Here is a 15,892-nt window from a genome sequence, read left to right on the forward strand (position 1 = left end):
GGACTGCAGCAATGTGAGATGAAGAACATCTAAGTATACATGTATGCAAAGCATTTTATTGTTTTATAGCCTTACCTTAAAGCATAGCTTTTTAAAAAATCTGGTTTAAGCTTTAGTTTGTCGGCTATGTTGCGGTGTTATTTCTTTGCTTCAGCGGCTTCTCCGAATGCTTTGATGAAGGTAGTTTTAGCTTCAGTTTTGCTTTGAACACAGTGTTTTTGATCTTTATAGCTGAACATAGGTTTCGCAGAGTAACGCATTTGATATTCTTCTTAATTAGATAAGAACCAAAAGGGGCTAGTTCTTGGCGTTCTTGCTTTATGGGCAGAGGCAGGTCTTGTGTAATGCTTATTTTATGGCCCCTCCATGTTATGTTTCCTTTCTGTTTAGCAGCAGCTAGGATCATGTAGGTGTGTGCTAGCAGCAGCTAGGATCATGTAGGTGTGTGCTGCATTGAGTATGTTTACAGTTTCATCCTGTGATGTCCGAAGAGATCTGTGTGCATGTTCAATGATCATTTCTTTTGCTATATTCTTATTTTCCACAGTTGTTTCCACAATCTCTTTGATTACTGTATTCAGTTGGGTTTGATCAAACACTTCAGGTACCCCTCTTAAAATTATATTGTTCCTTCTGCTTCTTGCTTCAAGGTCTATCATTTTTGAATGGAGTTCTCTTATGGTCTGTTCGTTGGTTTTAATTGTAGTCTTCAGGGGTTTGATTTCAGATGTGTTTTCCTCAGTCTTAGTTTCATTTAAGGTTAGTCTTGCCGCAGTATGTTCAGTGTTGTTTCCCACAGAACTAAGCTTTTCAGAAAGCTCACGAATGCCATTCTGGAGTGGTTGTAGTGCTGTTTTTAAATCTTCTACTGAGTATGAGTTTTCATTTTTTGCTCTCAAAGAAACTTTATTAGTTTCCTGTTGCGACTTAAGACATTTTCTGTCTCTTGCTTGCTTTGTCCTTTTCAGTTGTCACAATTGCAAATAATTTTGATTTAGATGTTTGTATTTCCATTAGTTCCTTACTTTGATCCTGGGTGCTAGTCATAGTGATTTTTCTTTTTGTTTTGAAGTATTTTTCAGATGCTGCTGAACTGTAAAATTGAGCAGGCCTTGCCACACGGTCCCAGTCACTGCTACCCTGCTGGCTTAAAAGGTACTTTGAAGTTCAAAATTTGCTTTATATTTTTAGATAAAGCTGTTTCCTTGCTTCTTACTTGTTGTTTCTGTCGGGGTTGTGCAGATTTTATCTTTTTGACATAGGATGTTTAGGCTTTGTTGCAGATTGAACTTTTAATTTATGGAGCTGCAGCTTAATGCATGTCTAGTTGTCAGCGGCCATCTTGGAATGTCCAATTTACAACCTTTTTCATCATGCCTTGTGATGTTACATTTACTGACATTAAAAGTAAGGACATTACTAATGCACTAAGTGCACATTTTTTACAGCTGATTGCAAAGAAATTTGCCATTTTTAATTAAAATTATGTTATCATATTTACAATTAGGCGCAAATTTGTCTATTGAATATCAGTTTCATATCTGCATATCCGAAAGCTCCCTTTGTCTTCTTGCTGCTATTTTCTCTTCTAGGTAACTTTCCTGTCTTTAGCCTACTTCCCAATATCTTGCCTGTGGAAGTGAGGTCATTGTTAAGTAGTGCAGTTCCAGCTGCATTTGGGAATAAGAGGATACAATACCTGTTTTACTAACTACTCTTCCCTCTATTTCCAAATTTTTTAAACACTGCATGAACTGGTGGTCCAAAGAACAAGCCCTTGTCCAAAGAAGAATTTGGAAGTTGCTCTTTATCATTCTTAGGTAGGGATGGTAGCCTCAGCCAGGAACGTTTCCTAATGAAAGACTCAGCAACAGCAAGCCCTAGCATCTACATACCCAGAGTGCCATACTCACATCTGACCATCTACAGAGCAGTCTAGACAAAAGATCTTTAGACTGCCATCATCTTTCACTTTCCATAAGCTTTGTGAAGTTAATTAAGGATCGCTTTATAACCTTATTCATGTAAGACTGATAGTTCAGCGCTCTGAAGGCTACAGTTGCCAATGTGCAGACCTTCTTCCCTCAGCTGGTCTAAAATACTGCTCATCTAGTCGCAGGAAAGAGTGTTATACACTGCAGCCAGCTTCATTCTATTATCAATATTGAGAAGCACTGCATCTGGATTTGCTATACAATTGCTATTCAACAAGAATCAGTCAGATCTCTCTAAAATGTGTGTGTGTGTGTGGGGGGGGGGGGGGGGGATAATGCATTAAAGGCATCCAACAGGGGTTCCTAATTAAGAGATATAGCCATAGCCTTTGGAGGGTCCGTTTCTAGAAAGTCCATCTTTCCTGGGATTCAACTGCCTCTTGAGATAGCCATTTGAAGAACCCTTTTACCAGTGGAAGTGTGGATCCCCAAATGAAAGAGTCCTTGAGGGAGATCCACCAGACAAGATGCCATTTGCATCACAGACTTATTCCAGTTCTTCCTACTCCTCACAATCAGGGAGTTCAAGTCCTTCAATGGAAGGAATTCTCTTTCTGATTAAGTGAACTCTTGAAACAGATGGTAGTCTGGTTGCCAACTCTGAACAAACCAGAGAAAGTTCTGAGACGACCTTAACCAAACTAGGAAAAAAGCATGGGGACACAGACCTACTAGCACGTCACTGCTTTGTCAAGTCTCATATCTTCAGATGTACGAGTCCTACTGCAGAGGGTGGCTACAAATGATTTCTTACAATGGGAGTGGAGGTGAGGAGTCCTCCATCTCTGTTTTATTAACATGGATATCCTCTTTCACTACTAGGGCAAGGAATGCTGCTCTCCCTTCTCTTTTTAATAGATGGTTTTCCAGTTTGGGCACTGGGAAACTGATGTCCAGTTCAGACAGCAGAATTATGCATTTGGTCCTGAAGGATGTGTAAGTGGGCAATGACATGGCAGCATCCAAACAGGCCACAGGTTTCAGTAGTAACAGGATTTATGACCTAGGGCTGTGATGGCATCTCTGGGGGTCCTACACACTCAGACCTAGGATGATGACATGAATTGTGCTAATCAATAGTCTCCTTACTCTTCTTGTGTACTTCAGGAATTCAAGTAATTTACAGAAATCAGCATGAAAATAAGGTATTTATAACAGCAAAAAGGATAAAACACAGTAAAACAACCTATTAAAATCTGGTACGAAAAAGTAAAAAGACATCCAGAGGCCGATGGAACTAATTTTTTTGTTCTGTTTTGGTTATAAAAATAAATACTAAGGCTTCAAGTTACACTTTCAAGCCAAGTCAGTTCTATCCACATTTGCAGCATGCTCTTAGCTTTGTATTAGTTTCTAGTAGTAAAAAGTCTACCTTGTCTAGTTCTTAATTTATCTTCTTCAGGTATAACCAATCCACATATTTCATATTCTGGCATCTGCAGACCCACTTGAACCTCTCTGTCCACAAGTTGCAGAACAGACTCCACTAAAGAAAAGTAAAATAACAATAATGATAACAATAACAACACAAAAACAGCAACAATAATTGTGCTATAATTTAATTTAAAACAGAAATAGAGTCTCAGAAGCAAATTATATAAACCAAGAGGAGGAATCTAAATTTTGGCAGCAGTACTCAATTTTGATAAACATGCACGGGTGACATTTTTGAATCCACTTATCCAGATCCACAGAAGCCAGTCTCTGTGGAAAGACTGACACAAAGCTTGACACAACTTAGGGAAAGACAGAACATCACTTCTATTGCCATATATTGTAATTAATGGAACACACTGCATATGCTACTTGACAAGAGAGAGCAGAATATCATATGGATATTAACCATAAGTTACTACAGGAACTGGAAATGTAATGGAACAAACCTAGTTTGCTAGGAATTTAATATACTTCACTGATCCAAAGTGGAGGGCAAACCCCTCTAAGTATGATCTCTAGCACAGTTCACCGATGAGTGCTGATGTGACTCAATCTAAAACTGGAACCAACAATTGGTAAATTAAAAGGGCTGATCAAATTTCTAGGGGTAGCTGAAGTGCAAAACAGTGTAAAAAATGTACATTGGTAACAAAAACACAAGGAAAGCTACTTAGGCTTTTAAACATCTTTAGCAAATATGGCTGTGATGATACGGGCTACTGCCAGGACAGCCAGCTGGAGTTCTGTAACGAATATGTCCTTTGAATATCAAACTTACTTATACAACATGCTTGTGTTACAAATGTATTAGAACTACATGGCATTTGAAAATCAAACTGATATGTACACATGGTTATGTTACAAATGTATTAGAACTGTAAGGCATTTGAAAATCAAAACGTGTTTGCATAGTTGCTAGTGTTAAAAAAAGTATCAACAGTGGGTCCTGCTGGACAGAGAAGGAAGATATATGTGAGACTGTATTGTATACATGTTAGCAAAGGACACTGGAAGAAAAGGGGTTAAACAGCTAGCTCACTTCTTTAAGAAAAATACTGTTAATTGGACCACCTGTTGGGCCATGGATGTGCTTGTCTCACAGCTCTGAATAGGACCAGAGATGGCATGTCTGGAAGAAGCCTTTGTTCATTAGCTCAGTAAAATGAGGGGAAGCCCCCCAGGCACTGCCATAAACATTAGCAAAACGTTAGATATGCATCTTATCACATGTATACTAACACCATGTCTCAAGCTTCAAAGGGGAATGGTGTGAGAACCTAGAGTCAGGTGACCACATGAGGTCACTCTGCCAAGCATCTTGGAAATTTTAGATATTACAAGGAGAAATCTCTCAGTATTCTGTCTTGGGTCTGACAACAAAAAGGAACATTCACCATATCGTATCCCTTGCTCTATTAAGTAAGCAGGGAATAGTAATTCTCCTAGATGCAGTCAGGAAAATATAGTGAAACTTAGTTTAGGCATTGTTTTCCTTTATCTGAGTCTGCCCATAAATGTTATTTTCAATATTTCCTCTTATTTGAACTCTGTGGTTTACTGTAAATATATATTTAGTATGTTCATACTCAATTATATTCAAAACTTTTACTGTGGCTGGTCCTTTTAGAAAGCATTTAACCTTTGAGTGTGCTTACATTTGGTGACACTGTGCAGGCCATACCTGAAGGCCTAGCTGTCTTGGTCAACTAGTACCATTTATATTAGTATTACTATTACACAGTATAATTTGGGCACACTTTGTTATGGGCCTTAGAGCAGCTGAGTCATAACTACCTTATACTCTGGGCAGAAGAGGGCACAGCAGGTAAATTTGTGCCAGCCTTTCCCAAGTGTGTGTGTGTGTGTGTGTGTGTCAGCTACTTGGAACAGGGACACAAAGCATTGGTTTAACAGAGAGGATGCTGGAGGACTTGGCCTGGACACTCATCTGAGGACAATTCTATAGCTGTGTTAGTGGGGAGCCTTATTCGGGCCCTGGAGGGAGACAGATATAAAGAAACCCAGGCCCTGGGCTGACTGTATTCCTTGTGTGCTCTTGAGGGAAATTGTACTTGGTGCAGACAGCTACATTTGTAAATACTGAGTATATCCACTTGTATTCCAAGTGAACGTCCCTCTCTGGTGTCAGTGGTGAGGATTCATGCTCAGTGTGGTTACATCACAATGGCAATTAAACAAAAGACATAGGTAAATATACAGTAACAGAAAAAAAAAAAAACATAACATTTCCTTTGTTACTTGCATGCAGTATACATATGTTTTCTTTTTAACAATTTTCATTTATTCCAGCATTAGGTAAATTGCTCAGTTTCTGCCTTCCCTTAAATTTCATTCCTCCACCAGCACATTATTCTGCATTCATTGTTCCCACAAATTCCCTTTATTTCTATGCAGTTTGCTTCTTTCCTTTACTAAAGACCTCATCACAAATTCATCTCGTTTAGAATATCCAGAACATTCTATGTCTGGGAAATTCAGATTCCATATCCCAGCTCAAAAGAATCGTTTCTATAGTAATAACCACTTGCCCCCACCCAAATATTTTTTTTAAATCGCCAACTTGTTATATTCTCAATAAACATGCCATCAATTTACTACTTTTTTTCCCCATCACATCTCCAGAACTTGGCACCCACCAGAGAAAAAAATCTCTTAAGACTGACGGGGTAAAAAAATACCTATACAAACACTTTTAAGCAAAAATTCTAAACCTTCTTGACTTTTTTGCATAATCAGGAGCAGTAAAGCTGTCCCGATTGTTTTCTTGTATACTGCATTTCCATTCTCTCCTCCATATCTTTTCTAATTTCTTCTGATCGATTCATATAGTTCTAGTGTAATCTTTCATATGCCCTATTAATTATCCCTTTTTAAATGGCAACTCATGTTCTAGACTCAACCAAAAATTCAACCAGAACTGGTCTTTCATTTAGCAATCCCTTGTCCCCTTCTCTTTGCCTATACACTGTTCTCAATAACTGTCAGGGAAGGTAATCTCTAACCTGCAGTCCAAACTTTGCTTGGCCTCATCCTACTCTATTACATTTCCTCTTTCTAGTTATTTGCTCCCAAAACATTGTCTGTTTTGTTAATTTTCCACAGCAAAATCCAGCCCCCTCTTTCTTCCTGTACCCTTACTTGCAATTACCTATTGGTAAAATCCCCTTTCTCCATTCCTGTGTTGGTTTAATTCTTTAAATACTTTTGCTACTTTATAAACACAATAGTCGGTACTTGCGTATTATTGTAACCAGATTTTCAACCTAGCATTTTCCTTATGTTTGGCTGAAAATATGTATGCTAACTTTAAAAGGGGTGCGTAAAGTACTCCTTTTTACTGTGTCACATCATGTATGAGGCAGGAAGAGGAATAACGGTCAAATTTGGTATTCCGGGGTAAGAATACAAACACACACACTATAAAATAATACTGAGAATACACCTCACCAAGCCCTGAATACAGAGCACATTCAACCCTCGAAACAGTGAAACGAAAATGCAGATACTTTTGTAATACTAATAACCACCACCTTAAAACAAAAACACGATCACCCATTTGTTAACAAGGGATGGCCCAGGAGCAACATATGGTTAAGTGACTTGCTTACGATCCCAAAGCAAGCTAATGAGGGCTGAGGTAAATCGAGCCTTTTATAACATGAACAGCAGTTCACAGCCTTAACACTCTATACCAGAATAGATAAAATTAAACAATCTGTATGAAACTAAAAATGAGACCATAGCCGCGCTACTAAGCTGTCAAGACCAAAAAAAATTCTCAACTCCCTATTTATTCAAAAACAAAGAGAAAGTTCAAAGGACACACTTTACTTCAGTTTTTGCCCCTACAATAAAATTTGCACACCTTTTCCTTACAGTTTTATAAAAATGTAAAAGAATAAACAAGTCCTTCACAGGAATCCGAAACCGCAGGCATGTTTATTTCAGTTGTCATCAAGTTAGATCGCGAAAGGATGCTACCCAGGAAGAGGAATTATTCCATTATTCCTCTTCCAAGATGAAAAACAATCTGCTACAAAAGGACTTGCAGGTTCCCACACCCTTTTTCAGGTTAACATGTATCGTTTCGCCAAAAGATTAGAAATTATGTCTGGTTAGAAATCTGATTGCGATAATACACAAGTACCCAATATTCTATATGGTTGTTGTTATTCACCTTAAGGAGCTGCATCCAAAATCCTACTCTCCTTAATTCTTGACCCCCCCCATTTCATTAACATCCCTTTCTACTTTAATGTATAACTCTCTGCTTATGTGATGTATATGAGCCTTAAATACTTAGTTCTAAATATCCCTACGAATCTGAACATTCTAAACCATCCTGTTCTATTAGGAGAATCAATTTCTCTTTCTTAACTCTTTCCCTCCCAAATAAATTACTTCAACTCTAATTATGGACCAAATTTTCTCCTCTCACTGATGAAAAAAATATGCCTGAACTATGTATAAAACTAAAGGGACTAAAAACGTTTCCACTCCTTGTATCTTACTATCCATTATTCATAATTAAGAGTTTCCAGCGTCTCAATTTTTGTATTACCTTTTTATCTTTAGCTGCCATAATACGATCCCTTTTAATGCATACACGTAAATGCATCATTTCATATCCCCATAAATATAAGCATGGTTAAACTAATTCAAGTGTGGGTACATAGTTTTCTGCTAGTGTCAGTCCTCATTTATTTTAGCTCCTCCAAAAATCTGAAACTGTCTCAAAGTATTCCGAAACACCAACATATCCTTTCTATATTTAGCATGTATAAAATATCTTCTGTGAATAAAGCTTTAAGTGATTATCATACCAGTTATATGTTTGAATTTGTGTCCCTTATTTTCTTTGCTAATGGCTCTAAATATAAAGCAAATAAAGAGGAAAAGAGATCACCCCTACCTCGTTACTCTGTTCAAACACAACTTGTTGGAGAGGAACCCGCCCCACCTTAATTCCTTTTTCTGACACTTTATACAACCTCCTAATAAACCCTATTACTGTAGCAGGAAATGCAAATGCTACAATTGCCCTGCTCATAAAATCCTAGCTGACTTTATCAAATGGTTCCCCTGCATCATGACCAACAACAATACCAATTTTCTTATACCCTGCTTTCCTTGGGATCATTACTGTTTGATTAATGTTATCAAATGTCTGCCTCCCCTCCATAAAACCACAATGATCCATATCTATCAATTTTGGCAACACCTTTGTCACTCTGTTAACTAGTACAGACAAACATTTTATAATCAAGGTTTAAAAATGAAATGGGTCTACATGAAGCTGGGTCTGAAGAGTCTTTATCCTCGGAGTAATATAGCCACAACACCTTTCTTCCAAGATGCTGCTGCTTCCTCCCTTTTAAAACAAAACCTTCCTATCTGTATCATTGTATTCCTTCCCAATTTATGAACTTTACAGGCATAGATAACATCTATTCATTAAGACCTTCCTGTTGATCGATTATACAGCAACAGTTTTATCTCATCTCTTCCTATTTTAGCTATGAATCGTTAGCTATAATCGTTGGGCCTTATCTACCTTTAATCTTGACATAATTAATTCTTCAAAAAAAATTTCCTTTGTGCCTTGTTTCTTCCACATTCTTCCTCTTTATAAAAACATTTATGAAATATTTCTAATACCTCTGTACATACCTCTCAACTTCCCAGCATTAAAAATCATAGCACTGGCCTTTAAAAAAAGTGCGTCAAAAATAGGAGCACTTTCTTATTTTTCATAAGGACTTTATAGACTAGACTATAATATCTAGCAAAAAAACTTTGCACAAGAATAGTTTATATATTTGAAGTACATAATCATAAACAGGTCTGACTTTAGGATCACCATAAATCTAGGAGCCTACATCTGAGGGCTAAAATCATAGCACTATGCCCAAATCATAGAAGTTGAGAGTTATGCCTCAGTAGGATCTCTGGTTATTTTTCTTGCAATTGGTCTTTAGGTTTGACAACAACACTTTCTACTTTCCGCTGCCCAAGTTGATGTGCTGTAAGGTTTTGTGCTTTGAAATTGTACTCAAAAAATAGCTGTTTAATAGCAACTTTTATAAACTCATGTGTATTATTCAAATACTCCTTTATTTTCCTTTAGCACTTTTCCCTTCTGTCAAAACTTTTTTCAGTAGCAACTTTTTTCTGCTAGTAGTACTGCATCTTTAGTAATATAGACCATTGTGGCTTTCGCATAAAAAGATTTGGAACATACACACTATGTGCCCTGACTGCCCTGTCAAATAATGCATCCTGTTGTGGAACACTAGTCCAATTGCTTATTTGTACTTGAATAAAATTAATGTAGTATGTCCATCCCAGTTTCTCTAGCACAGCAGAAAATCTAAAATTTGCTTTATGTGCTCTGTCTTCTAACTGGTACTTTTTCAAACAGCTCTTTTTGAGAAGCCTCATGCTCAGCCAGCCTTTTTTTTTTCTCATTTCAACCTTTTTTTTTCTTGCAGTTTTATTAGTTCATTTAAACAGCTTAAAGATTCTTCTACTTTTATAACATTATGTTAGTTGACTTTATATATTCCTTCAGTGTTTCATTTACTTAAACTCTTGTGAGTACATCCGATGTTTTACTCTACTGGAATTCATCAGCTGAAACCTTTTGCAGATCAGCTGCAAAATTCTTCTCAGACAGAATTTTAGTTTTTTCTTCTCCTTTCCTGTATGATTTTCTATTACCTTTTCCAAACCTCTTCTCCACTGGCAAACAGGCATTGTAATTATTGGCCAGTAATGGAATACCTCTCAGATCGGTAGCCTTTACTGGCCTCCTTCTCTTGCTTTCAAATTTTCCAAACTGGGAGAACTCTAATCAACCTATTGGTCAGTGTGCAGCCATCTTGAAAGTTCAAGAAAAACTACTTATTGGCAGTAAGGCTAATGACAGCAATTAAAGACAATGAATCAGAAGTAGACTTATCATGAAAGTTAAGACTGGGAGCAGCAAAGCAAGACCGGAGAATCCTGGAATGCATAATGGAAGAAGATACAAAATATGAAGTTAGGGTCCCCCTGTATAGTTGGTAAAGTATTAATTTGAAGTAATACATGCATTTAGGACATCACTAAAGCACAAACAGAATAAAAGTTTAACATTTTTGGGCTTAGCATGTTAATTGATATGCAATGGAGTCCTTTCCTCTGTGGCTGCATGACTGGGATTTCTCCCTCTACTACCTTTGGTTTAGTTATTTGTTTCAAGCTCCTGTGATAAGGGTCTTGTATGCCTTCTACCACCATATAACTAGCACACAATGACAAACTCCTGTGCCTGTCAGACTGCACCCATTAACTGTATGAACGCAATTTGCAAAAAAATGATAAAAATACTGCACAAGGAAGGGTATGAAAATCTATACTTGTTCGCAAAACTCTTAGAGCAACTTCTATTAGAAGGTGTTATTCACTGACAGAGGAATGGTGGGAAGGAAACAATCCACTGAGGACATTCTCACAGATCAGCTTATATGCTGAGTGCATATCTGTTACATATGACACCAGGAGACTTCCTTAGTGGATGAACAACAGAGGCAGAGGATGGTTAAAAGATGTATGCTCAAGAAGGCAGAGTCCTGTTGTGCCCAAATGGCAAATAATGACGAGTTTTTGCTTTTTTCTCTGAAATTTAAACTCAGGACAGAGATGACAGAGAATGGTTAGAAAGCATAAAAATATTATACCATGAGAGGAAGAACATCTTCAGTCATCTCCCCTGCCTTGCTGCAATAAGAAAGAGGGGGTAAAACACATTCTCCACTGCATGAAATAAGTAGATCACAGATGTGCTCGTTTCCCAGTGACTTGGACCACACAAGGCTTTCACTATCCTCAGCACTAGGAAATGAATGGAAGAACAGTTGAAGGAATATGAATGGTTCACAAGACTCATGCCAAGCAGCGACACAATGCAGTACAAATGGAAACCATCATGTTTGTTCAAGATACCATACAAAGAAATGGACTTAAAAGCATGGTTAAAAAGGGGCTTTGGCCACAGCTCCTCTCCAAGAGCACTGCTGGGAAGAAACAATGCTCACAGTTCTAGCAAGATTATGTGGAGCTCTCTCTCCATCAGAGTCCACTTCCACTGAACTGCAGAGAAGCCAAGGTTAAATTTCCATCCCACTGTAAAAGCATGCATTAAAACAATGTAAGGGTATAATGCAATTAAAATTACTGGCACTTCAAACTGAAAACAGCATTCTCGGGTATGTAAATGCACTGTTGAGACTTCTGCCATAATAAATCCACAGGTTAAAGAAGGGTCACAGCCTAGACTCTAACTACCCCAGATCTACTATCATAGGAACGCCCAAGCCAGGAGTACTACCACTTGATGAGGCAATCAGCAGCTGCTCATCTAAGTCAAGAAACACATGAAAGTTCTTTACTTGCAAAGATTCAGGCATAATGGTTACAATCTTAGTAAACAACCTGACCAGTATTCATAGGCAGTTAGCATACAGCACTGTAAAAACCAGCATGAAATCAGCAAGGTGTGGCAGGGAGGAGGCAGTTCAGAGACACAAGAAGCACAATCACACTACAGCAAAAACTGTGTATCATGTACCATATGCAAATAACTGCAAATAATATGAAAATGATGCCCCAGATAGAAGAAAGGGACAGTGATTATGTGAATGACAGCATCAACCACGAAGAAATGTTTCAAAGTTGTATAAGACAGACACACTGTACTGCTGAAGTACAAGATACTCTGTACCATAGCGTACTCTTATTTTGAACACAAGGATGTGCCAGTCGGTGTACAACACATTCCAATGTCTGTGAAAGCAGCAGACATAGCAGGGCAACATATGCTAGTGGCCCAAACATGGTCTGAACTAATGTAGATGGCACTATCAGTACCTAGCTTACCACCACCTGACTCAAAGACTGAAAAAAAGTATGAAACAGTAATAGGAGACAGATTAGTTAAACATGGGACTTGTGATGATTCTTTCCCAGCTAATATGATATAAAGATGAATATAAAAGAAATGCAGATTGCTTTTCATCACAATTTATTACTTATTTTACTTAGATTATTTCCTTCTTGCTATCACTGAATTGTGGTATAAAACTCAGCCATATACTTCTGTGAATGAATGAGGTTTAATGTGGTTCCTGCAAATAACATTAGACCTTGAGGTAGGCTATGAGTGGTAGAACAAAAATGTCCCTGAAGATGCCACCAGGATGATCTTCTCCAGCCAATGGAACCTATTAAGACAGTATAAATTACCACTAACGTTGCTGAGCTATTTGGTGCCTAATTTGAACACTGATGGTCTCTCTTAGGCAATATAAGCTACACTTATCATTCTCCAAAAAGCATCACATGCTTTTAAACTCATGTTGGAGTGGTGCCTGCAACAGAAGCAAAGCTGATAGCAGTTTGACTTTGCACACTAGAAATTAGCAAAAGCTGCATTATTAGTTCACCATATGAAGGAAGTGCCCTGAAGAAATGAAGACATTAAGAAAAATACTTAACAAATGAAAAGGAATTAAAAAATAACAGCACAATTTCTTAAACTAAAGAAAAAAGCCAGCAGTTGAATGCATGGTTGTGGAGTGATATTAAAAAAAAAACAAAAACAAATTGAATATTAGTTGAAAGAAAATGCCAAGAATGTTTACTGATGTACAATGTTTCTACTTTTTTTATTCTCATTGATGTTTTACTTGATGGGAAATTAATGTCCTTCAAGGAAAGGGACAACAGGAAGCAACTACTGAAAGTTATGTGACTATCCACTATGGGATGATAAATACAATAGCTTAAATAAGACACTGACCACTTATAAAGGAGTGGCAGAGTCTCAATATTAATGAAGACATTTCTGTTAATGGATTGTGCAGAAACAAAGTACTCCGCTGGAATTCTGTTCTTCCTTTACTATTCAGTTAGGAGTAATAGTTGGTACTAAACAGATAAAAATTTCACAACCCATGAACACGTTACTGTATATAGGAAATATGAAATGATACCCTTGGTGGTATCAGGTCATGTAATCCTATAACTCAGGCTTTCACTGGAGGGTGACTTACCAGGGAACTCAGTACTGGAGATCTCCAACTCATTAACTGAACAGGTACATTTCAGGGCAGGTATAAGGAATTGAGAGCACTCTTAGATGACCTGCAATTAAATACAATTATTATTATAACAGAAAGGATGCAAATACTTGGGGGGAATCCATCACCAGTCTCCTACAAGATAGGCAGTGATACTCAATGGTTCAACGAGCAGAACAATCTCCTTTGGTACTAGAACATCAGAAGGCTGTGGGGGTTTTATTCCCACTCTAAGTGATGGGATTAATTTTCAAACGGCTAATACTGCAGTACAGCATTAAGAGGGCATGGCATCCATAAGTATGCTGTCCTGCAGATGAGATGTTAAGCCTAGGTTCCATTTACTTGAGTTGGTTATATCTCAGGTCGATATAAAAGATTCCATTGCACTTAACAAAAAAGGAGGGGAATTCCCTCAATACCATGACCAAATTTATCATAGCAGTAATACCACCTTGGGTCTCTCTTGAAAAGAGGCCACTAGCCTAGTGAGACTAACATTATAGACAGATAAAATAAAATGAGAACAGAATGGGACAACATAAAATTATGACCTCTAGAAAAACAGTAGTAACAAAAACAAGAGGTATGTTGCACTCTGCTAAGAAATATATGGGTATACTGAAAAAAAATCAGAATCAGAAGATATATAGGGTAATTTCTCAGAGTGATTAAGCTCTACTGGATCAATGAAATGTAATTAAATGACGATTTAAATGAAATAAGTGTATCCAGGATGACAGCAATAAAAATTAGTTATTTAGAAAATATGTCACAATCTCAAAAATGTCTAGCTAAAGATTAAGGAAAGAAAACTTTGAAAGGGGGATATCAAAAGTGAAAGATGTTAGTTCAGGAAATAACAACAAGGAATCATATGGAAATTTTGGAGATTAGTTTTACAAAACTCCACCAGCATTTTGACTGTTGACATTTCAATAGGGAACCACAATGTACACCAGCAAGTAGCACAGTGAAAAATAAACAAAGGTTGAAACTGTGGGAAGTGAACAGTTTATACAAGTAGCTGACTCTGCATCAGCCTTAATACTTTAATGCGTAAAATATAACAGTTCTGCCCACTTTAGATTTAAACGTAGACAGTACACTTTTTATCAGGGCTAAAGATTAATGTTAAAAACAGCTTTCATGCTTTCAGTTAACATCCTGGAGGGTAACAGGAAAAAAAAAAACAGATCGCAATCACTGTAAGTTGGAACACAGGCTTTAATTTTAGAAGTGGTAATGTCTGTGACTGCAGCTAATTGGAGCAACTGCTGCTATAGGGAGGGGATAAAGTCTCTGCATTTGTTGCTAGTTAAAAAGAGATGGGGATTCCAACATCTACTTAGTTTTTGTTTGAAATCTTTCATTGAAGCAAAAAAAAAAAAACTGACACGTTTAAATGGAGAATAGAAGAAGCAACTGCATAGGACATCAGCCTGCCAAACACACAGTGTGCATGTAAGCTAAAAGTTGGAAATGCACATTACAAATAACTGTTACATATAATAGTAAGAGTAATATCTTTCCACCATTACAGCTACTCTGTCCATAGTATCATAAAAAGCAAAGAGTACTGAATTATATTAAGTAGTGTAGGGTGTAAACAACAACTTTGCAGTAAACTCATATGGATAGATACAAGAATGGGAATTTGACAAAGGAAGGATTTCATGGTGAACATTCAGCAGATCATCACGGTCAAAGGAAAGAGAGAAAAAAATACTGATTATTAGAGGGGCTCCACCACTGCTTAGAGGAAAAAACTGTGGTACATTTGTGAGATTTCAGTGTTACTGGCAGGGAAGGAGGAGGAGGATTATACTAGTACATAACTACATTCCACCTAAAACTGCTATTATTGAGCTTATGATAATTTTGGGAGAAATAATCAGCTTTTAGCATGGACTATTATTTATGGCCAGGGACTGGAACTTGGTTTACAATAATAAGAATGCATTGGGGACCTACAGGAAAAAATATAACAAAAGAGGGTATATTTCTGAACAAATGTATGAACACTTAGTATGGAAGTTGTGAATTCAGTAGCAGGAAAACAATTGACAAATTACTCCCCAATGTGCAATTACTGGTCTAGACTGGATAGAAAAAAAGTTATGTATTCACCATAACGTTCCATGTAAGTTGTCCGTCTCGCCTTCATTCTTTGCTTGTGGGTTTGGAACTGATCCTCGGTTCCGACTCGGCCATTTACAAAAGCTCGAGGTCTCCAACTAGCTCATGGCTTACTGCCTATCCCATGATACTCATCTTGTTTGCTGGTATACTAATATATATATGTATATATATATATAT

The 15,892-nt window shown here is 37.4% G+C and overlaps 1 protein-coding gene across 5 annotated transcripts in view; it reads right to left on the reverse strand.

The window, feature by feature from the left end:
- The window catches only part of LOC122791042 (myomegalin-like), a 3,200,315-nt gene that overhangs the window by 840,359 nt on the left and 2,344,064 nt on the right, over positions 1–15,892 (reverse strand). For all 5 annotated transcript variants that reach the window (XM_044058817.1, XM_044058818.1, XM_044058820.1 and 2 more), the window contains exon 42: positions 3,367–3,480. In XM_044058817.1, the coding sequence (XP_043914752.1) occupies positions 3,367–3,480 (114 nt within the window). The remainder of the gene's footprint in view (positions 1–3,366; positions 3,481–15,892) is intronic.

This window comes from Protopterus annectens, chromosome 16.part0 (genome assembly GCF_019279795.1).
Source record: "Protopterus annectens isolate FY-2018-M chromosome 16.part0, PAN1.0, whole genome shotgun sequence".
In the NCBI taxonomy this organism is placed as follows: Eukaryota; Metazoa; Chordata; order Ceratodontiformes; family Protopteridae; genus Protopterus; species Protopterus annectens.